This window comes from Adiantum capillus-veneris, chromosome 2, assembly GCF_014529385.1.
Source record: "Adiantum capillus-veneris isolate H3 chromosome 2, ASM1452938v2, whole genome shotgun sequence".
Lineage (NCBI taxonomy): Eukaryota > Viridiplantae > Streptophyta > Polypodiopsida > Polypodiales > Pteridaceae > Adiantum > Adiantum capillus-veneris.
The window spans coordinates 155,596,567-155,620,564 of NC_140932.1; the positions used below are offsets into that span (position 1 = coordinate 155,596,567).

Here is a 23,998-nt window from a genome sequence, read left to right on the forward strand (position 1 = left end):
ATGATTCCATCGAGCTCATCTACAAGCATGTTGCATCTTGCACAACATGCTGATGGATCTAGCAATGGAGCAAGAGGTCGAGGTTTGTCAATGACCCACTTCTTGACAATACAGCCTTCACAGACATGTTTGAGAGGTGCTTCAAGAGGTGGCAAAGAAGCAACCATATCAGATTTCTTATGGAGTGTTGTATTTCTCCTACTTCTTGGTTAGAGTCAACCAAGAGAGATGATGTGACATGCTCTAAGGTTCTCACTGCTCATCACTCACAGACTCACAAAGGAAATATTTGAAGATGCGGGATAAGAAAATCTGATAGAGCTTGTGTCACGTGTGCCACAAATGTTGAGAGAGAGGAAGAGAGAGTGAGAGGAGACTCTCAGACAATGCTCACAAGTCAAAGACTCACAAGCAAACTTCAAAGAGGCGGGATGACACAAAGGGGCGGGAGCCTTGCCAACCAAAAATAATGTTTATTTAGATTTGAACGTTAGCTAAGCCTAATAGCAACAGTAAAGTCTTTAAATTTTACATGAACCTAATTAAGGCATCCTGATTCCCCATTCCCACTATCCTTAGTCCTATTCCTCACTTTGAGAACATAGTGCACTTTAAATTTCTAAAAAAACTATATAACTTTTTTATTTTCCCTTCCGTTTATCTTATCCTTGTATATTCAAAAGGTAGTTACCTCCTCTTCCTTTGCACACACTTAAAAAACCTAATAGGTTCTTTTTTTTCTAAGTTTCCAAAACCCACATAATTAATTTCAAGAGGTAAATTAGGTGGGAATACACTAAACCTAGGTTTGTTTCGAGCACTAGCATGTGGTCTTCAGTTTCGGTTCAAGATAATCTAAAAGATATAGGCAAGATTTTCAAGCATCTAGAACATGATAAAATAAAGAAAAATATAGGGAATAGTATATGCCCCCCCCCCCCCCAACAAATATATACCCTCTCCCTTATTTTTAAGCTTGGGAGATAAATTATTGGGGGCCTACCCCTAACTTATATGCTTATGTAACTTGTAAAAGACCCCCCCTCCGCTGCACTTACACTACAAGAGGCTATTCATGTTAGCGACGCTCACACAGCGACGCTCAATTTTTTTTTTCCCGGCGTCGCTATGAGCGTCGCAAATTTCTTTGTAAATTTGCGACGCTCATAGCGACGCCGGCTGGGCTAAAAAAATAACCGAGCGCGCCCAAAAACTCAGATCTCAGATCTGAGTTTTTCGGCGCCCTCAAGCAAGGAGCAGGTAACGCTCTCCCTCTCTCTCTCTCTCTCTCTCTCTCTCTCTTTTTCTTCTCCACACACACACACACACACACACGAGGAGAGGAAGGAGAGCCAGGTATGCTCCTTCCCTCTCCTCATTCTCATGTTCCCTTCCCCTCTTTCTCTCTCCCTCTCTCTCTCTCTCTCACACACACACATACACACACACATAGTGTTTTTGAGAGAGAGAGAGAGAGAGAGTACAAACATAAACAAAAACGCACACACACATACATAAACAAAGAATGCACACACACATTGAGAGAGGAAAAGAGAGAGAGAGCATGCATAAACAAAAAACGCACGCTTTGAGAGAGGAAAAGAGAGAGAGAACATGCATAAACAAAAAACGCACACATTGAGAGAGGAAAAGAAAGAGAAAACATGCATACGATCCAAAAAAACGCACACACATTGAGAGAGAAAGAGAGAGAAACTAATTTAACGTCGTAGGAAACTAATTAAAATTAAAAGACCTAAAGATCTAGCCGACGAGGAGTTGAACTCAAGACCTATTATTCAAGAGGGAAATGGCATAATCAATCTATCATACTTGGCATGGGTGATAGAAAGGTTATACCATTTATCTCTTTTTATTGGCACACACATCCACACACGCGCACACACTCAAGAAGAAGAGAGTTATAACGTCGTAGGAAACTATCCTAAAAGACGTTAAAGATTAGGTTAGATGTAGACTTACGTTAAATTAGATTTAGGTTTATTTTTAACTAGATTTACGTTTATTTACGCTAGATTTAGATTTACGTTATATTAGATTAGATTTAGGTCTCCATAGACTGCGATGCCTGCATGAAGCGGGTGAAGAAAGCCCTCAATGGAATATAGGGTATTGCTGTCTTCACTCATGGTGGGCTCCGTCGATCCAAAAGTACTGGTGAAATGTCTTCAAAAGATAGGGAAGAAGGTGGATCTTCAGGGCGGCAAGAGTCACTACATCCCCGACACAATGACCATCTAGACAACCTCTAGTCATTCAACAGCAACTTCAAAGTTAGTAACAAGAGCAAGAACGGTCTAAAGGGCCAATTGCTGTCGTCAGATGTGGATGGAGATGAGGCAGCGTCACCGCCGGAAGTTAACTCTCACATCTTTAGTGATGAGAATGCCAACTCTTGCCGAGTTATGTGAAAAATTATGTGTTAAATCAGTTTTAAGGTTCTTATAATCCCTGTTAGTTTAGTTCTTTGTTTTTAATATAACATAATTTACGTTAGATTTAGATTTATGTTATATGAGATTAGACTTAGGTTTATTTAGGTTTACCCACACACACATACACACACACACACAAGAAGAAGAGAGTTTTAACGTCGTAGGAAACTATCCCAAAAGACGTTAAAGATTAGGTTAGATGTAGACTTACGTTAAATTAGATTTAGGTTTATTTTTATTTAGATTTACGCTTATTTACGTTAGATCGAGTCCACGCAAGAATTACTTACGGTTTAGGGTTTAGAGTTAGACGAACAGTGAAAAGATCTACTGTGAAAAGATGTTAAGATGCTGTGAAGTGCTACAACTAGAGAAGAGGCAAAGGGGTTTTGTCCACTACATGCAGTATCAGGTAGACATGGGTGTGTAGATTTCTTGTACCCACAAATATAGGTATTGACCAATAAAGGCGAGATTATAACCCGGTGGTTCCGATCTCCGTGCACCTCTAGACGGAGGTGTGCGGGGATTGGACATGACTACAGAATGTGAGGCAAAGAGAGAGAGAGAGAGAGAGAGAGAGAGAGAGAGAGAGAGAGAGAGAGAGAGAGAGAGAGAGAGAGAGAGAGAGAGAGAGATAAGACGAAGAATGCCAATAGAATATTAAATTTGTTGTCCAGGTTATAAGATTTTTATCCTCATTATGAGTAGTGACGAGGATGTGGGACCGTCCAACCGAAACACCTATCTCTCAACGAGGGTCTTATGTCCTTGTAATCAATGCAAGCATGCTGTGCGACGGACAAGACGTGTTTCTTTGCAGCACGTTCGCGAATTTGGCGAGTTCGATCCATCTATTATAGATCGAGTTGTTGCCAATTATAACTCGTCGGACTCTGACGCTGGCCAACAAGCAGCAATCTTGCAACCCAATAGACGTGTTCGCAGGCGCTTTGGTCAAGCAGCATATGTGAGGCCACAAGATGTAGCCTCTGACAGCTCGGGGGATGATCATGCAGAGCACATTCCCAACGAGGCAATGTTTGAGCCCGAGATTAATGAAATGATCGAGACGATCATGGATTCAGAAAGGCTTATATCTATGATGATATGAAAAGTGAAGCAGATACGCCATTGTATAATGGAGCACGTATGTCTAGATTGAAAGCACTCCTGGTTCTTCTCAACATGCAGGCAAAGTTTGGATGGAGTGACACTAGCGTCACATCGCTTTTCAGGTGATCTATTACAATTAGTTTACTTTAATAAAACTCTAAATGTATAATGATCTGATAGATTTTTACACGACTGTATTGTATTTTTATGTTGTGTAGATTGCTTAAAGAGCACATACTACCAGCTGACAATGTGATGCCAGATTCCCGAGATGAAGCAAGAAAGATTTTGCGAAACTTGGGGATGGATTACAATTCTATCCACGCTTGTCCTAATGAGTGCATTCTTTTCAGAGGGGAATACATAGACATGGAGAAGTGTCCGAAATGTGATTCCGAAAGATATCGAGTAGATCTCCACGGGACAAAAATTCCACAAAAGGTTTTGTGACATTTTCCTCTGCTTCCTCGCATCAAGCATTTCTTCGAATGTAAGTCCATGGCCGCCCTAGCATCATGGCATGAGGAGAATAAATCTTCGGATGGTGTGCTACGAATTCCTGCAGATTGCGCAGCCTGGAAACATATAGATGGAACATGGTCGGATTTTGCCAGGGAAGCTCGAAATTTGCGCTTAGGCCTGGCTATGGATGGCGTAAATCCATTTGGTCAAAGATCAACATGTTATAGTGTATGGCCCGTTGTCATCGTCAACTACAACATTCCCCCGTGGTTGACTACGAAGAAGGGGCACCTATGGCTAAGCTTGATTGTGCCAGGGCGATATAAAGTGGGGAATATGGATGTGTATCTTCATCCACTATTGGAAGAGCTACAACAATTGTGGATTGGCATAGAGGTGGTGGATATGAGCCGACACACAGGACGACTGAATGCTTTGATCATAGGCATTCTAATGTGGACCATGCATGACTATCCCGGGCTAACAGAATGCTCAGGTGATCTATTGACACTCCTCACTCAGACACTGTAAATCTTGTTTTTTCCCATAGTTGATCTATTATCATGTGTATACATGCAGGGCTTCAAACAAGCGGATACAGAGCATGTGTCACATGTGGACCTAGACTGAATGCACGTAGGGCACCCTCACTGAAGAAGCAAATCTACGAAGGTCATCAAGCGTATCTTCCAGAGAATCATGTGTTACGCGACGGCTTTTTGGGAAGAGAGCCACCAAGGATGTCTGCACAAGCATGGTTAGAGCAGAAGGAGATGTGCGATGACGGATTGCCTCCAGGGATGAAGAGACTATCTCTATGGTACGAGTTACCATACTGGCCCCGACTCATGATCAATCACTTGCTCGATCCAATGCACATATTCAAGAATGTGGGTAATCTACTATGGGATCATCTGACCGGCAAGAAAGATACTTTGGCAGCCAGAGTTGACCTTAGAAATGTGGATCGTATGGAGCAATATTGGCCGCAAACAGCGTCTGATGGATCGATAAAACTCCCTAAAGCACCATGGATTTTCACAGGAGCCCAAGAACGCAAAGTAAAAGAGACCATTCGATCTTTGCGGACCTCCACTGGCGTAATGCACTCGCTCCGAACGTGTTTTACTAAAGAAGGAAAGCTTACCGGTTTGAAGTCACACGATTGGCATAAAATGTGTCAGGTACGTTCATAGTGGACTTTAATATCATTGCATAAAATGTGGACTTTAATATCATTGCTGCACATACTTTACAGTTTATTTTACCGGTTGCCATTGAGGGATGTTTGTCTCTCGACATCCGTAACACAATCTACAAACTTGCAAAGCTGGTGCAATGGATCTCACAAAAGGAGATCAACGTAGACTCCATACCATTCGCCAAACTAAATGCTGCGGAGCTTGTGTGCATGTTTGAGAAACATTTTCCTACTACCATGCTAACCATTCAGGTGCATCTTCTTGTTCACATAGTTGATGAGGTGGAAATAGCTGGCACAGTTCATTCCAGATGGATGTTCTTCTTAGAACGTTTCATGAAAACGCTTAAGGGATATGTGCGTCAAAAGGCACGTCCGGAGGGTAGCATGGCAGAAGGTTGGTTGGTATCAGAGTCCCTAGTGTACATTGGAGAGTGGCTAGACGGATTTGATAAAGCCCGGGACACGCTATGGCGAACCATAGATGATGAGCGCATATCTGGGATTGTCATGTGCAATCTCGGTGTTGAGAAGAAGATGACGGAAGATCTAGAGGCTAAAATCAACCGATTTTGCATGCTTCACAATCCAGTGATGCAAAAGTGGATTTCACAATATGAGGATGCAAAGCAAGAGCGACAAAGGTCACGAATCGAGTGGAGACGGGGAAGACGACCACCGATGCACTATCCAGCGGTTCTGGAGAGCCTACCAACCTTCATGAGCTTAAGATGGTTGCACAACCAATTGAAAAGCGCACAACAATGATTTTTTGTCGACTTGTTCGACGTGCAATGGTTCAAGATAATCATGGAGGGTCGCAACGCTATTGTGCGTAGAGGAGAGTCTGGTTTTCTTGAGGTGGATTCTACTAAGAAATGGACTGACCTAAGAGACACTTTCGTACTACCCGAGCATTGTGAACAAGTAAGTATGTAAATAGTTAACATCCCCCTTTTACAAGTTATGTGCTTGAAAGCTCTCATGTAAGTTATGTGGCTCTGGCAGGTAATATTTCATCCTACAAAGTCTACATCAAACTGGTGGTACGTCATAGAGGTAGCCCCTCGTAGTGCAAGGACGTATGAAGGCTACCATGTGCCAATCACAACGGCATCAATGGAGGAGATCAGAGAAGATGCTCAATCAGAAGCCGCTGCGGTGGTGCCAGACGAGCATCAAGATGCTACTACTCTATATGGGGTGCATGCAGAGGAGCTACAAAATGAAACAGAGGATATGTGTTTAAACGGAGAGCTCTATATAGATATAGGAAGTTATGCTGAGTTATGCGAGGATGAGAGAGAGATCTCTTAAAGCCACAAATATTGTATTTGAACAATTTTGCTCTGTGTTGTAAAAGCTCTGGCTCTCTAAGTACCTTCCATGGTGTATAACGCTCTTTTCTACTCGCGCTCACATCTTTTGATTGAAAATTCTGAGTTTTCGACTTGCCTCTTCTATCACTCAATTCATTGCTTCATTGTATTTATATGCGTCATTACGTCATTGTATTTAATGGTCTTTGCGTCATTGTCTACTCTATTCATTCAATATTAAGTTTAAATATTCGTGTGTTTAATGCAGGTATGGATGATGAGGAGTTTCTTTCTTCTTTGTCACCACAGCAGAGACAGTGGTACGTGGAGCGTCATCGCTCTGGCGCATCATCGCGCGTTCCTACTCCATCCGCATCTCCCTCTCTTTCGGAGCATTCGGCGCGCTCCGAAGCTTCGGCGTCGACGAGACGAGCTTCACACTCGTCTAGACACCGGCGCTCTAGTGGTGGCGGTGGCGGTTGTTGTGGGGATTCCGCCACCGATGCCTCCACACTGCCTCGTGTTCGATGAGGCTCTTTACCCTCCCCTTCTTTGCCCGCCCCCACACCAGCCACAGCATCGCCATCTACGCCAGGTTTTGCACGGCTGACTGCTCCTAGAAGCTACACACCTCTACCTACTCCGCCAGGAGCCACCCCACTCGACACTCCTCGCTTCGGGGCCCAGACGCCGGTGGAGACACCTGACGTCCGTACCCCCATCAACACGCCGCTAGAGATCCCTGCCGGGACACCCAGGTTCACGCGTCGCCGGCCAGAGGGCTTGTCTTACTCCGTCGACTTCGGCGGCGGCATCATCATGGATGATGACGGCAAGAAGGTGATCTCGCGCATGCGTGGTCTTTGCTCTCAACTGTTTAGACACTACATACTAAACAAATGGAGTGAAGTACCAAGTGATTTAGAAAACAGAGTCATCAGCATACTTCATGATGAGTTTCCCGTTCCAACACGGGATCAGCGCTTCAATGAAGACCTGATGAAGATTCAAATGCGCGAATACTGCAAACACAAGCGTTCCAAAGTGCAAAAAGCAATCAAGAATGGGTGGAACAGGCCAGATTGGCTGGCCAAAGAAGATTGGAAGAATGCGAAGAAAGCAGCGCGCGAGAATCCCGACAAGTGGAAGCAACAAAAGGATGCAGCCACAGCGCGAGTAGAGGCAGGGAGCTCGCACCACTTGGGGAGCGGTGGATGGGCATCATTTGAGGCCAATTTTGTAAGTGTTTTCGCATTGCTCTTTATGTTCGATAGTTTAGGGTTTATAAGTTTTTTAATTCTAACATAATGAAATCTTTGTATGTTTTGACAGTGGTCGATGACAGGACGTGATCCCACACCGTACGAGCGCGAGTACGCATGCAGGAAGGGCTTAAATGCCCTGATGGACATTCTCAGTTCTCGCGGCGGCATGGTTAGTATTAGGGTTTACTCTTTTCTATTTTTTGTATTGTTTTATAAATGTCGTTATATGTTTATACTTACTGAAAGCTGTCTTATTGTCTTTTTTTGCAGAATCCGACAGATACGCCGCTTGGACGCGATGAGACGTCTGACTAGACGACGTCAGTTTAGCCGTAGCTAGATAGCATTAGTTTAGGGTTTCTCATAGCTTATGTATCATGAGACGGATTTTATACGTCTTTTTGAACCATGTATATTATTACATTTGTCACCGCAGTTCCTTTTGCCAATCAATTCTTTATGCCTATGATGTTGTACAATTGTCATTATTACATTTGCCAATCAATTCATTTTGCCTATGATGTGTACAATTGTCAATTTTGCAAACAATGCGTCTTGTGGGTGACTATTTTGGGTCTATTATCTACCCTTGCACTTTTTTAAAAAAGTGAATCAAGTACAATATGGTTGATGGGTGGCAGGGCATTCAATGCCCTGTCACCAAAAAAAATTTCTCTCGGGCGTCGCTATAACCGTCGCTATTTATGGCTCTGTAGCGTCGCTATGAGCGTCGCTATAGTCTTCTGTGTAAACGTCGCTATAACTGTCGCTATGAGCGTCGCTATGAGCGTCTCTATATAGCGACGCTTAGAGCGATGGATATAGCGATGCATATAGCGACGCTCTCGTAGCGACGCTCGTAGCGACGGTTTTAGCGACGCCGGGGGTTATAAAAACCCAGTGTATTTCCGTCGCTAACAGCGTCATAAGAGCACACAACCTCTTGTAGTGTTACATGGTGCGGTAAGTTTTCCATGGTGAATCCCCCTGGGCACCAAGGGCTGAGGAATTGGCGTTATTGAGATATATGTACATTTTTTGTACAACAAGGTCAAATCATATTTGGATGTACCAATGCCAGTTATGGATAGTGCAAGGCACCGAAGCGTCTGGGCTTAGAACATACATGTAGATCCTTCACTCTAGCCAAGGGCTTATAAATCTATTTTTTAGAGTTGCATGCAAGGTGTGCCAGTAAGGTGGACTTCATTCTACCCATACAGTTTCTATGCTTCCACTATATGACGTAGGCTTACCTTACAATAGGTAAGATTTTGTTTGTTTCTAGTGATTTTTATTGATGACTCTTGAAGATATTGTAGGATTTAATCACCGTTTTCACCTTCTACTCAATCGAACTTGAGGATGATTGTATCTTTGCTTGTACTTATTGCATATGACTGCATCAATAAGACCTATACATATCATTGGTTCTCTCCACAAGGTGTTCACAAGAACCACTTATTTGGCAGTTATTAGTCAGGCATGGCATGCATGGCTTTCATGTCCTGAATCTTTTGAGGGCTCCAATGTGGCGGTCCCACATTTTCCATGACTACTATACGATGATCATCTTGGACAATACTATACATACCTTCAATGTGAAGTTCAAGGTTCTTAGATGAGACGTCTAATTCACAAACATAACTATAATGTCTTGGGACATGGTTTCCACCTCAAAAGGAAGGCTTCTCACTTGTAGTGTTGTTGTCACAGTTTGGAGCATGGATGCTATCTCCAATATATTTTGACTGACTATTTTTCCGCACAAGGTGTTTCTAGCTAGGCCCATTTGTCCAGTGACAAGAATTGCCACTAGTAAGGCTATAATACCACATGATGGTGATGTACATATTGAAATAGTATACGGTTTTCAATATGTTTGGGTGAATTTTATCTCCCAAATATTTACCTAACAATTTATGGTAAATCTATTTACCATTCATTCCAAGTTTGATGGTGAAGGATATTTCCAAGGGCTTAGCCTCACTCATGTTGTCTATCACAAAGTTGCCATGGTTAGATTCAACATAGAAAGGTTTGTGTCAAGCTAGCAAAGTCTTTCCATACCAGAATAATCTTTGCCTATTTTTCTCTTGATATCCAATCCTTATGTTTGGTTTTTTTGGTGTCTAAAATAACATTTGAAAGTGTAATATGACTCACTTTCATCGAGCTGTTATAGTGGCATTGTGTACAGTAGCACATTTCAACATGGTTTGTTGACTTAGTTAGATTTTAGGGTCACACCAACGTTGGTGCATTTTTGGCGGTATGGGACGTCCAATATGTATTAATGAGTTGGGTGTCATATCCATTATGGCTACAATTTGGTGGTATGGATACCTTCGTTACATTGATTTTTTATCACTACCTCTACAAGATGATACGGTGACCCTATGAGTGTCACGATCAAGTTATTGTCAATTTTTCTCAATGTCTTTATAAGATGATACTATGAGTGTTTAAGTTGCGTCAAATTTGATCCTCCATACGATCAATCTTTTGACCATATGGGCTTATGTATGTATGTTTGAGTAATGTACTCATGTACTATCAAGCCACATCTTTTTCTCCACTATTTCATGTAACAATGTTTCGGCTATGAGTCTCTCACTTCTTATCGATGTCTTTTTGGCATGCAATATTGCTACTGCATTGCATCACTAATATGTTCAAGTTATGTATCTCAGTAGGATGCTTGCTTCACATCCAACTAGTTTGGACTTTTTGCTTCTAGTTACTTCCTTTTGGTGACATCTCCACATGCAATGGGTTCTGTAAAACTACGAGTTTTTTTCACAAGGTGATAAGGGAGATATATATATTTCTTTCTCTAAAACACTGGAGCTAAGATAATCATAAGATGATTTGAATATGTCAAGGTTGCTTGCAACAACCAATATTTATCTCCTAGGTGTGAATGAGGATTTCACCATCCCTTAGGTTCCACTCTTTGAATGCTCTATGAAGTTGTCGTAAGGGTTGGAATATGATTTCACTATGCCTTCGTAATAGTTGTCTTTTCATGGAATGGTTCCCTCGATCACCCTTCCTCTATACAAAAAGCACTTTTTCTTTTATAGGAAGACTACTAAAGAGACAATAGTGCACACATCATATTACAATGTCTACCACTTTTATTAATTCTAGATCAGGGACATCCACTCTACAAGGACCTAGATTAATATTATGATTTCCACAGGCTAGGACATGTTGTTGCTGAGGCATGCACACTAGGTGGAATGGGACCTTGGTGTTCCGTAAGGATGTGTTTGAGGAGGCATGCAAGTTCACTAAGTATTGACCAAATCGAGCAATGATCTTTGATTGACTCTGCTCTAGTATGATTAGGCATGCCAACATCAAGTATGTTTTGTATGAAGGGTCAATTTTTGCAGCCATAAGATGATTAGAAAGTTGGATATGATCCAATAGTTGTGAGTCTAAATTTCAAAATTTCTACTCTACACAACCACTCTTCATAGGCAAGAGTATACGAATTTCCCAAGTGGGTGCTACTCTCACAAGGCTGGAGAGAGTCAAGTTCAGTATGACAGATTTTTAAGTCTACTTTGGACTCGTTATTTTTTGAATGATGGCTAGAAGCCAGGAAAGTTACAATTCATTCTCCTAGCTTATCTTATCATAGCTTATGTCTAGTACAAGATTGTATGATTGGTGCCTATTAACATTATGTGGTAAGATAAGGTATGAGCTTATGTTTTATCTTTCATAGTATACGGTTAAAGTCTGATCAAGTTTAATCTATGCAGGCTACGAGTATCTACAAGTTACTCTCTTTGACTGATACATTAACATGAGCTACGCATGTTTATATTGGAAAACTTACTTGCAACGTGCAAGAGTCATGCATAATCTTAAGTAAGGCTTATGGTGAAAATATCAATGTGCTTATATATGAAGGGATTCCACTTTTGTTTTCAAACAGAAAAACACTTCTCCAATGGGGGAGTAATGTAATCAAAAGGAGGTCATTCACAAGTGTATGCACATATGAACCCATCACATTGCACTTTGTGCCTTTGGAGACTCCTCTTCATGAGTCTTCTCAACATACAATCTTCCGTTCAAGTCCCCTCCTCCTTACTAGCTTTTGAAATTTTGTATTGTACAATATTTGCTCCTAAAATTGAGGTGTTCAACATTTGTGGGTTTTGTGCAATTTTGTCTTTGTAGGATACAAGTCCTCTTTGTGTATGTGCATGGGGCATCTTGTTTTGAATAAGATTGATTTGATGTGTGGGTAGGATGTATTGCAATGGTATGCTATGTTGACATAGGGTGCAATACCAACTATGGACCCTTCCGACCATTCATGTGCTATCAATCTAATCGTTGTGCAACTTGCACGTAGCATTTACACGGCAATGCTAAGAAAAAAGGGACATACTATTCTTGCTAATTTTAACTTGGTGAGCCAAAGGCTCTTTTTGCACTATATGGACGCACAAGCCACCACGTGGCAGATGCTTCAAATAAAAACAAACGCCATGAAAAGATGTTAAATCACCAAGTAAAAAAAGCCACTGTGAAGCAAGTTCACAGAGGTAGTTTGCAACTTCTCCAGAAGTTTGGACGTTTCTCTACAGGTTTGTGTCTGCCAGAGAGAGAGAGAGAGAGAGAGAGAGAGAGGGAGAGAGAGAGAGAGAGAGAGAGAGAGAGAGAGAGAGAGAGAGAGAGAGAGAGAGAGAGAGAGAGAGAGATTGTGTGAAAAAGTTACGACGCGAGGGAGACACCTATTCTTAGCCACCACAATGGAGGCGAGGAAGGTCCATGATCGACGTCCAAAGGTTGGAGCCGGTAGCGGGTCATTTGCGAGTTGTTTGGGGACTTTAGAGGTTGACGAAGTGGCACGAGACCATGTAGTTGTCACGGTAACTGTCATTGCGGTGAACTAGGGTGCAATGAGTGCCATGTCACTCCACTTCAAATGCCATCACCTCTAAGCTAGCGTGCACTAGGTGAACATGGCAGGCGTCGCCCATGAAAGCCACTAGATAAAATAGCTTACTGGAACAAATATCTTCTGGCCCCACTCCTAGCCAACACTGAATGACGTCAAAGGAGAGGAAGGAAATAACTATCCATGGGGTGGAAAGCGGGGGAAGATGGTCTTTGTAATGGAATTTTCCTATTCAATTTGAGAGTAGCGGAATTTAATGAGAGTACTTTCAAGAAATGATTTTGTGAGCATAGCGGGTAGACATAATTGAAGATAGCAACATAATTATAGCAATTAGTTAACTTGGCATGGACAATACTTTTGCGAGAGAGAGAATTTAGAGAACATGACAACAGTTGAGGACCGGATTTATGTGGAGCCGGTCCCCCCTCCAATAGGTATTTGTATTATGATTTCTCCCATAAAGAGAGACTTGTTACAATACATTCTTTGTGTTCCTTGTGACCTAGGTGAAGCAATGAAGATGGAAAGCTTCATGCATCACCATCATAGCATAACCTAAACTTGAAGAAAGCTTTAACTATACCAAGCCTCAGTCCCAAGACCTCAAACACCTTCGAAGGTGGAGAGAGCTAGCAGGGAATGAGGGTAGGGAAGAGGAAGAAGAAACATTTCATACGAGAAAGAGCTAGTTCCTCACTTATCATAACTCTTGTGCTAGCATACATAATAGCATAGTAATGAAGAAGAAATAGATGGCAAGCTCAAGCATTGAAGCATGGCTCTTGGATGGATTTGCACTCCATAGCCAAGAGTGTTGGTGTAGGCTCTCAACCTCTACTTGCTTGGAGAAAGAGAGGGAGTTCTTGCCCTTTGCATAGTACACAATGAGAGTGTTTGTGAGTGTGTGTGGGTGAGTATACCCCCTAAGCACACCCCTAGCTTGCTTGGGTCGACCCCCCCTTGTAGCTCATGCTTGAAGCTCATTGGACCCCTCCAGGCCTAGCCAATCACAAGTAGGAGCCATTACAAGCAACATGGGTAGCCTTGGGACAAGTGTCCCCCTTTCCCCTTTGAGAGAGAGGACTTGATAAATGCAAAAACAATTAGATAATTCAAGTAATTTATCATTGGACCCCTTTGAAGCCTAGCCAATAGGCTTCAAGCAACACATGAAGGTAACATGGGTAGGGACCTGACATGTGCCCTTGTTGCCTCTTCAAGTTGGGGCTTCCCTTGTGAGTGTGAGTGTGTGTTCTCTCTCTAATCCCTAGGAAAAGGGCTCGCCCCCCCTCTTGTAGGGATGCTTTTGACTTTAGGAGCTCAAGCACCTTAGTCATCAAGCATGACAAAGCACTTGGACTAGGGGGTATTCCCACAAGCATCTCAGGCAAGCATGTCAAGGCACCTCAAGCACCTTAATCAAGCGGCAAGTCAAGCACCTCAAGCATGGAGTAAGTCAAGCACCTCAAGCACCTTAATCAAGCACCTCAAGCAGGACAAACACCTCAAGCACGACAAGCACCTCAAGCAGGTGAAGCACCTCGAGCTTGGGCCGGGTTCCCACCTCAAGCTCAACCCTAGCTTACCTAAGGTCAAAGGACTTTTACACACATTATTGGAGGTCTTCAATGAAGCTAACCCTAAGGTCTTATGCTCCATTGGTTAGCCTTGCTCTTGATAGACCATCTCCCATTTGGGCCCCTTTACTATTGGCCCCGTGTTGAGATAGATCTATAAGCACATATCTATATCTTAACACTTGTTCCCGTTTATTCTCCCACATTAAGTGATCAATTTAATATGAGAAAATCATTTGGGTTGGTTAGATATTAGATTTTATGACAGTCTTCCAAGTTATTGACAAAACCCTTTAGAGAAGGTGTGCTCATCAATCTACCCACCTCCCATGGCCACTCCTTTTCTGCTACCTTCAGCAGCCTCCAGTCCAGATGGTACATGAAGAGGTAGGCACCTCGGATGCTATCGTCTAGGCGGTACTTGGGGCTTGCTGACCCCCCTGTCTTCCAAGTGCACTCATGCTTATTAAAGGATATGGTCCTTCCAATATTATGGTAGCAACTGCAGGAGAGCACCTTGCCATATGCACACTCAACTGCCTCCATAGCGGCACATACAATTTAGGCAATTGAGGAGAATGACCACGTTCAACAGGCCACATCGAGCTGGCGCTTTCACTAGGAGATGGGTGCTTGAAGCTGTGATTGGCAATTTGCCACCACCCGTTCCGCTTCAAGTTGTAGCACTCTCCTCCAAACACCTCCTCGTGTGGGTTGCTTAATCCACCTATTACATACAACTCTCCTTCCAACACGCCAAAAACAAGCGCATATCGAGGCCGCCTCACGCTCTTACGTCTATGCCATTGGCCATGAGGAGGGAATAGACAAAGACAATCACTGTAGAGTAGTATCCCTTCTCCCCACCATCAATCCCACCCCCTGCTATCACCAGGTGGCCTTGCAACATGCTAGTCGCCATGCCCAGAATCCGATTGTGACCGATAGCTGGCACTCGTGGCACCGAATGCCACCTCCCACCATTGCTAAAATCAAACGCTTTCTAGCATATGGTGTTGGTGTCTCCGTTCCAGACCTCCGTGCACAACCAACATTCTTATTGGCGTTCATGATCCTGAGCCTCGGGGAATTCACTCTATATACAAAATGGGACGCCACCTACGAGCGAACAACTTTGATAAAACCCCTATATATGACTCATATTAGGGAATATGACCCCTCTTTCTACGCTTATATGACAATCAATGAAGAAAACTATCAACCCCTATCTTACATATAGAATTTAGGTCTCACACGATCTAAATGAGTAAAACTAGTCAAAGAGTGTGTAGCATAGTGACTGGCAACATACTAAGGAACCACTTCCGTTGATAACTAGATGTACCCTCAAGTGTCTTAATTTGACTTTCAAACTATGTGCCAGATTAGCCCGCACTCTGGCTACTCGTCCAATTCTGACCCATCCAAAGCTGGTGTAAATCAACCCTTGACCTGCTCCAAATCACCCCTTATCTACGGCCAGCTTGATGCAACTTTGATATGTGACCTGATAAAAAAACTTCCCTTAAATTCATCCGAGTTCTAGTGCACATCGCTGACCAATCGTTACAACCCGGGTGAGGTTCCCCCCCCCCCCCCCCCCCCCCCCCCCCCCCCTAAATATGATACTTGAGAGATAAATTATTGGGGGCATGCCCCTTGTAAAACCCCCCCCTCCCCTACACTTACGTGGTGCGGTAAGTTTTCCATGGTGAATCCCCTAGGTCCTGAGCTTGGGGATGGCAACACAGGAAAGAACGAGGTCCCACTGCCCCCTCACTAGGCGCAATCTTTGAAGCTGCAGAGGTGGTAGACAGGGAAAGATGCATGTCTACGTGAGATCATCGACGTCACCCTAGCACCGAAAGCAGCATGTGGTGCTGAGCATCAGTATCATCATCACTCTCCTTTGCTAGCTTTTCAGCCCAAATGATTTTCTCCAGCAACATGAAGCGCTCGTTAACGCTACAACTAGCTCTTCGCTTTTTGCGTGCACGGGCCATGACTACTCTTTGCTCTTTGCATGTGGGGGCCATGACTCCTCTTTGCATCTTTACCATGATTACTCAGTGAGCCAAAGGTTGATCTGCTAAGGATTATAACGTTGGGCATTTACAAGTTCTAGTTAGTGATAACTTGCTGCAATGCCGAGTAGGCAGTTGAATGCAAGGTAGTATGGGTTCATAATTGCTAAATATGATACCGCCTTCGCCAGTTTTGGCTATGTTTCGAAGGTGAATGATATCGAGCGAAACGCCACCCGTACTAATGCCCATGAGTGTCACATAGTAGTAGTTTGCAAGATCCGCATTTGGGTTACTGATGATTGATGAACGGAGTGAGTATGGTGCCTTCCACTATGGGGACGTCGAACTCAAAACGTGGGTTAGTCAGCAAGGAGGCAATATTGCTGACCGAAGCAGTTTACAACACAGAGAGAGAGAGAGAGAGAGAGAGAGAGAGAGAGAGAGAGAGAGAGAGAGAGAAGCTAATACTGATAAGAGGACATAGAACATAAAGTTAGATATGCTTCTCTTTAAGCTTAATCAATATCCTACATCTTCTGTATTTGTCTTAATGTGTGTTTTGTGTATGGCAGAGAGGACATATATTCACAACACTGAACGTTACGATTGCACAAGCGCAACTCCAACTTGACAACATTGCAAGGTCTGTTATTTGCATCCAATTTCCCATGCTTATGCGTTTGCTTGGCGCAACACATAAATGCTATGGGGCAGAGCATGTCTTCCGTTTCTTATAATTTTTGGAGGGACCACAGTGCCAACTCTCCACCATTCTTTTGTTTGGCACCTCTGCATGACGTGCACTGTATACTTTGCAGTTTCAGTGTGCGACGTTTCATTGCAAGACTATATGTTTAACTATTCACATTGCTTTTTTGTAGCTTGAATCAAATATCAGCCTGTAGATTGGACAATCAAAAAGCACCAGTACAACATTGCAGGTTAGTAAAACACTTCATTTCTTGTTCCACTTTGTTGATCCTTTATCCATTTGCTTTGTTTAGAATTTTGGACATTACTTTCTTTAGTTCGGTTTACTTGGATGTTGTTTTCAGAACTATACACTCGATGTCGATCAACATCTGCACATTTTAATTACACACGCGACTCTTTGCATATGGCTGCAAGCCAATGCATGTGGTGTATTTCAATAGTGAATACATGTGGTGTATTGCAATAGTGAATGCACCTTGTGCATCTTTACTTTAGCTCTAAATAAATGATCCCATAATGTACATGTCCTCATTTTCCCCATGCTAGGTCTCAATATATAGTTCTCAAGGCCTACAAGATTGCAATCCAAGCGTCAAGAAGCAAGGGAACGAACTGCAACCAGATTGAAATTAGCTCACCATCCATATGCTAGGTCATGGTTTGAAATTACGGCACTATATAAAGATTGGACCATGCAATGTGACATTCTTGCTCACAATCTAGAAATATGTCCCTCTTGCGCGGCGGCAAATCTCACATAAAGCTTCTATTAAAAACTCAACTAGCTCTCTCAAAAATCATCCCTATAATCTATCTTAATTGCTACACTTAATTTTGTGTCTTCCCATAAACATAATAACATATATTTTTTGAAATGTATATGCTTCTTTAAAACTCAACTAACTCTCTCAAAAATCATCCATGCAATCTCTATTAATTGATGCACTTAGCTTTGTGTCCTGTCATAAACATAATAACATCTTAGTGACATTCTTGTTTCCTTTAGTGCTAAATGCTCGATGTCAATTCACATAGGAGTTGCTATATTCTATATATGTTATATAGCAATGCCCACCAAGCAAGACTAGTTCTTCTTCATTCAAGCAGGTTGCTGTCTTTCTTGCTGATGTGGCCAATAGAAGGGCATTGTCGAATTCCAAACCCCCCAAACCCCACCGCGTGCCCACCCGCACATGTGCTGGGGAGAATTCCACAATGGTCTGCACTTAGGTATTCAATTCAATAAACTGGAAAGAAAGAAAAAAAGTTAGTTCAACTGTGAATAGAGCACCCACATCGTTAGAAGCCGCCCATGTGAGGCAATTTTGTAAACCCTAAAGGAAATGGGATCCTGGTAACCTGATTGTTGGTCCAGCTATGGCCGTGACATTCTATTCGATACTCTTAACCCTAGCCTGCTAACCCTAGAAGATTCTTGTAACAGCCCCCCCCCCCCTCCCCTCAAACACTCTCTTACATCTCCTTTTGCGCTCGTCTTTGTTAGAGCTTCCATGGATATCTCCTCCAGCGTCAATGTTCCTGCGCGAAGCAGTGCCAGGCCGATCCAGCCATTGTCTTCTAGCTTGATGGACAAGTTCTTGGGCATGAGCCTATCGCCCGCCTCCGTTCAGTCTCTTTCTTCTGACACGTCAGATGCCAACGATCTCGATGAACTGGATGAGCAGGAGATTTGGGGTATGGAGATCAGTGGGAAGCCCTATGGAGATGGTAGCAAAGGGCAACAACAAGCCCCTCTACCCCCGCGAATGGTATCATCGAGCAGGCGGTTGTCTGCAACTCCAGAGAGTCGCAGCCCTCTCAAGGATGGAAGCACTTCTTGGATTGCATCTACGGTCAATAGCCTCAGCAGCATTTCAGGTACGCTTCCTGGCTCCTCTCCTCTTGGTAGTGGAGGCCGCAGTCCGGCAAGGATCCTGTCAAGTGAGGCCACTGCTAGGAGGGTACCTGCTGCCTCTCGGATGATTCCCCGGATGTCTCAACAGCATGGAGAGGCATTGTCATCGAGCGTGCGCGCACCTGCAATGCCCCAATCTGCACCTCTTAATATTCCACATTGGTCTAAGCTTGAACGCAGACATGCTACTCGCCCTCGGGTACACCTTGATGATGATGATGCTGAAGATGGGGATGAAGGAAGGCTTCCTCCACATGAGTTACTTGCTCGTGAGTATGCCAGAAGCGAAAAGACATCCTTCTCAGTTCTGGAAGGTGCTGGTCGCACGCTGAAGGGTCGCGATCTCAGTCGAGTTCGAAATGCAGTTCTCACCTATACAGGCTTTGTGGAGTAGACTTGCTAGTGCACATCATCTTGTGTTTTCATGTACATCGCTGGTTGATGATGATTGTACAGTCCCATTTTTTTAACATAGGTTTCATTGAATTTGTAAATTCTAAGGGGCTGCGCTGACTGCATGTACATTTGTGTAAATCTATCTTGTTTTGCCAGTGCAAGGATTCATTTGGCAATGTGTGTTTTGTTTAAATGGCTGTAGTAATATATTGTTTTAATGTACATATGATACCTCTAGCTCACTAAGGGAGTTGCTGGTGAGAGATTAGCTGTTGGGATTGGGTCTAGTCTAGCTGTCAATGTCTTCTTAAAGCAGGAAATGAGAGCTGAAGCAGCACATCGAGCCTGGTATTCTAGGAAATTTGTGCATACCCTTACAATCCCTTCTGTTATTGTCCTATGTGATGACCGAAGTTTGCTTTGTTTGATGGCACCATTCGTGGTCATTTCACGTTTAGTGGAAATAGTTTTGCCCACTGATTTCTATGAGAGTGGTCGTGAGGCTCACGTACAAGGGTAAGCTTATTTTTTTCCCTTCTGTGCTTGTGACTTTTTTAATACGTCAAGGACAGCGAGTGTCATTCCGGTAATAGCTTAGATGGCCGTTGAGAAAAGGACTTTGTGGCTCCTTAAAATTGGAGCTGGTGCCATATTGCGAAGTTGCTGCTTTTGCGCAAATTTGGGTCAGACCTCGATCTTGCTGTTTGGCAGACAAGGGTTGAATTTATGCATCCCTTTGAAAGGGATCTGAGTATCTCCTGAAGTTATTTGTAAAAAAATTATCTTGGTGTTTTGATTTGAGCTGTGTGGATATTGCTCTTTGCTATCAGAGTGTAGGTTGGGGTGGATGGCATTTGTTCTGAAGGGTTTTGGAATGTTTTCGTTGTCAGCTTGGCTATGTGCGTTCTGCGCTCTTACCTCCAGTCGTCAACATGAAGTTTTGACTTCTTTTGAGTTCTCTTGAATATAAGGAACTGTTGCGGTCCTTAATTCCCGTGCCTCTTTTTAAGCATGTGTGCTCGCTTTGCAATCGTTTTGTGATTTCCAGATGGATGATGCATGTGTTCGCGGTTCATGCTTCAAAGGTCATCTAACTCGGGGGGTGTGACTACGGTACGCCGAAACCTTGTGAACTGGAAAAAATGTTGCTTGTTGATGCCTTGAAGATGCCAGCTATTTGATCGTGCAGTCAGAAATTGCCATATTAGCAGCACGCCCCTTTGCCTCTCTCTTTCGCCACTCAGTCTGAACCCAGCCTTAGTCTATTAGTACTACTCCTTAAGAATTCTGCAAGACTGGGCTTCAGAAGCTTTTAGAGTTTTGGTGAACCATGGAGTTCTGCTCAGTGTCCATAATCATCCTTGTATTTCTCTAGCAGGGAATAACTTGTTCTTGTCGTGAAACATTCTAATGCGTATGTTCTTCCTCAAGAACTTGGGAGATCTTGGCTTCAGAATCATTTACAGTGTTGGCGAATCAAGGTGTTTTGGTCAGATCTTCATGATCATCCTCATAACTTCTCTAATAGTGGGCCATACCTTAATCTTGAATTTCCTGGTTATAGAAAAATGTTTTAATCTGCAAGCTGTTGAGGACATGTGTCTCTGGGGAGTCGTAATGTGCCAGTGTGTGCAGTCTCAGTAGGTATTTATGGATTCATGATTTTCATAACTATTTGGCTACCTAGGACTAGGTTATTGATGCAAAGCACAGGTCTATGCAAAGAGCATGAAGAGGTTTTATGTGGCTACCTTGTCGTAAATGTGGTACTGTTTGTGCAATTGAAGGGTTGGGTAAATACTAATGGTTCAATAGTGATGTTTGTGGGGACACTTAGAATTGTGGGGGACTTCTTTCCGTCACTAACCAAAGAGCGGCCTTACAATGTGATTATTTGTGGGCAGGTGTTTCATTGGTCATTAATGTGATAGATAAAGGGGAATATGCTAGGATACTTTTTCCCCCTCATTAAGAGTTTCTTTCCCCCCTAGTCTCTTTTCTCAGATTGAGGTGATCTTTGGTGAGCGCTTGCAGGGCAACAACTTTTGGGATGGCTCATAGAATTTGGTGTTTTCAAAAATTTATTTTGGAGTTGATTCAATCTTTGTTTCCATTGGAGGTAGTATAGTGTAAAGTTTTGGTCTTTACAAGAAACTTTCCCATCAAATGTAGTCTGAAATAAATGGTGTTTTTGCGTGTTGTCTTCCCGAGACCAAATTGGATGGGGACAACTACAAGCTGTGGGGTTATATGATGCAACATGATTTTGTTGGGTGTTGGAATATTGAGCAAGGTCATGATGTACGTGTTGGGTATAAAGGCCCATGGTGCCTGTTGGCTGCTCGTTCGCTACCATTATCTTTATCTTTATCAAAGAATAAGGAGTAAGAGTGAGTTGAAGAAATTACAGGCAGAGCTCTCTCTCTCTCTCTCTCTCTCTCTCTCTCTCTCGCGGCTGGCGCAATAAGCGCAACAAGTGGTACAAGAGCTTGGAAATGGTTGGGCGTGAAGAGTGGATCTTGCAGCACAGGAACCGCTTGAGAGCTCGTTGAGAGGTTTGTAGACAACAGAAAGATGTTAAAGCTCAACATGGCATAACACAAGTACTGTGTGTTGCTAAATGGACTTTCTTATTTTTTTGTTATTTTTTTATTGAAAGTAGGATATTTAAATGTGTGCACTTGAATAGAAATCCACATGAATCATTCAATGGCAAAATCTAACAAATCTTCGGGAGAGTTTTCTCTGTATTTGGAACAAATCATGGCATATAATAACCATAAATGATAAAAATAGGACTTCCAAAAAAACCTCACCACCCATGACTCTCACAAAAGGTTATGCAAATTTTACATGATAAGTTGCCAGTAATGCTCAACATGTACGAAGGCAATAGGCCAATCAAGTATATCAAATCGACCTAGTATTTGGGACTAGAAGATGGGCTCCCCCTCCCCCCTTTAAGAGAATCTTTATTAGGAAAAATCTTTTTACAAGCACAAGAACCAGAGAAACCCCTCTGTTCTAATTCTGAAACTCGATGGTCGATTCCTTCCCATGTGGGAAACTCCCATGAGACGAGCTCTTAGTTTTGTTTTTGTCTGTACCTAGCGTGTGAAGCCCTACAGACCTTTCCCAATTCCGTTCCTGGAATCTTTGAGCATAGGCCAAGGCCTTTTTGCTCCTTCTCTGAAAGGGAGTACCTGTAAACAGCACAAACACGAAACAACAACTCGTATCACATAGTCACAATCGGTACATGTTGCTCTGAGTACGGAAAAGCGAATTTCGTGTACTTGCTTCTCTCGATCACTTGCAAGTTTCTGCCAAAATTGTTCCTTGCTGCTAGCGCTCGCAATTTGTCAAATTGAGAGAGATAGCGGGTTGTTTTTATAGGCTCCTCCACTTGGTAGGAATAGGCGGTGGTAGACCCGCAAAAATAGGGGGGAAGAGGTAGTGCTAGAAAAAGGAAGGGACTGGCGGTAGAAGTGATGCGCAAGGAAGAGATCGCTCGCTTTTTTATTTTCAGCCATGTAGATCAACGTTGGCTCTTTTTATTAAGTGTGAACCTAGACAAAACTCAATAAGACAGAGTGAGCCAAAAATTGATGCTATACAATCACATTCCAAGCGTCCCCGGATGCAATTCTCAGGCACAAATGCAATGCAAAGACAGATTCCTTGCGGGAAAGCATTTGCTTTTCCCAAAAAACACTTAAAAATATTTGCTTTAAAAAAAAAAACTTCTCAGAACCCATCTTTATTCTTGTGCTTGTATCACGTTATTCCTTTTTCCGGTTCGGATTTCCTATCATACCAATGGAATATTCCCTTCCTGAAGCTCTTCTCACCCATCACGTGACGCCTCAAGAATTTTCGTTTTCCGGTGTCTCCTACTGAACTAACGGTACAACCCCTTTGCAGTGCTTAATGTCACCCATCATATGACACATTAAAGTTGTCTGTTCCTGATGGCTTTCAATACGTCCAATAGATCTACAGTTAATAACTGGATTTATAGTTGAGATATTGTCAAAATAAGAACGAAACTCTTCCAATATTCAATAAGACAGAGTGAGCCGAAAATTGATGCTATGCATCACATTCTAAGTGTCCCCGGATACAATTCTCAGGCACAGATGCAATGCAAAGACAGATTCCTTGCGAGAAAGCATTTGCTTTTCTCAAAAAACACTTTAAAATATTCTGCTTTTTAGAAAAAAACTTATCAGAACCCTGCTTGCATCACACGTATTCCTTTTTTTGGTTCGGATTTCTTGCCATACCAATGGAATATTCCCTTCCCGAAGCTCCTGACACCCATCACGTGACACATCAAGAATTTTCGTTTTCTTGTCTCTCCTACCAAACTAACGGTACAACCCCTTTGCAATGCTTAATGTCAGCCATCATATGACACATGAGAGTTGTTTGTTCTTGATGGCTTTCAATACGTTCAATAGATCTATAATTCCTAACTGGATTTATAGTTGAGATATTGCCAAAATAAGAAGGCTTGCGCCGTGAATGTGTCACATCAGGTTGAAAACTTTATGACATTAATAAGTTTGATGGTAGCAATTCTTTTGGTGGACATAACAAATTCAAGATGTTCTTGTT

General features: G+C 42.8%; 1 protein-coding gene across 1 annotated transcript; it reads left to right on the top strand.

Annotated features, from left to right (window-relative positions):
• Positions 1-18,373: 18,373 nt before the first annotated feature.
• On the top strand, positions 18,374-19,554 carry LOC147463906 (uncharacterized). Its single transcript, XM_086491897.1, has one exon. It carries the CDS (start codon positions 18,579-18,581, stop codon positions 19,374-19,376), a length of 798 nt encoding a protein of 265 aa, XP_086348023.1. The 5' UTR covers positions 18,374-18,578; the 3' UTR covers positions 19,377-19,554.
• The last annotated feature ends 4,444 nt before the right edge of the window (positions 19,555-23,998 follow it).

What these genes read in the sequence shown, in the direction of transcription:
- LOC147463906 (XM_086491897.1), top strand. Translation starts at nt 18,579, where the DNA reads ATGGATATCTCCTCCAGCGTCAATGTTCCTGCGCGAAGCAGTGCCAGG.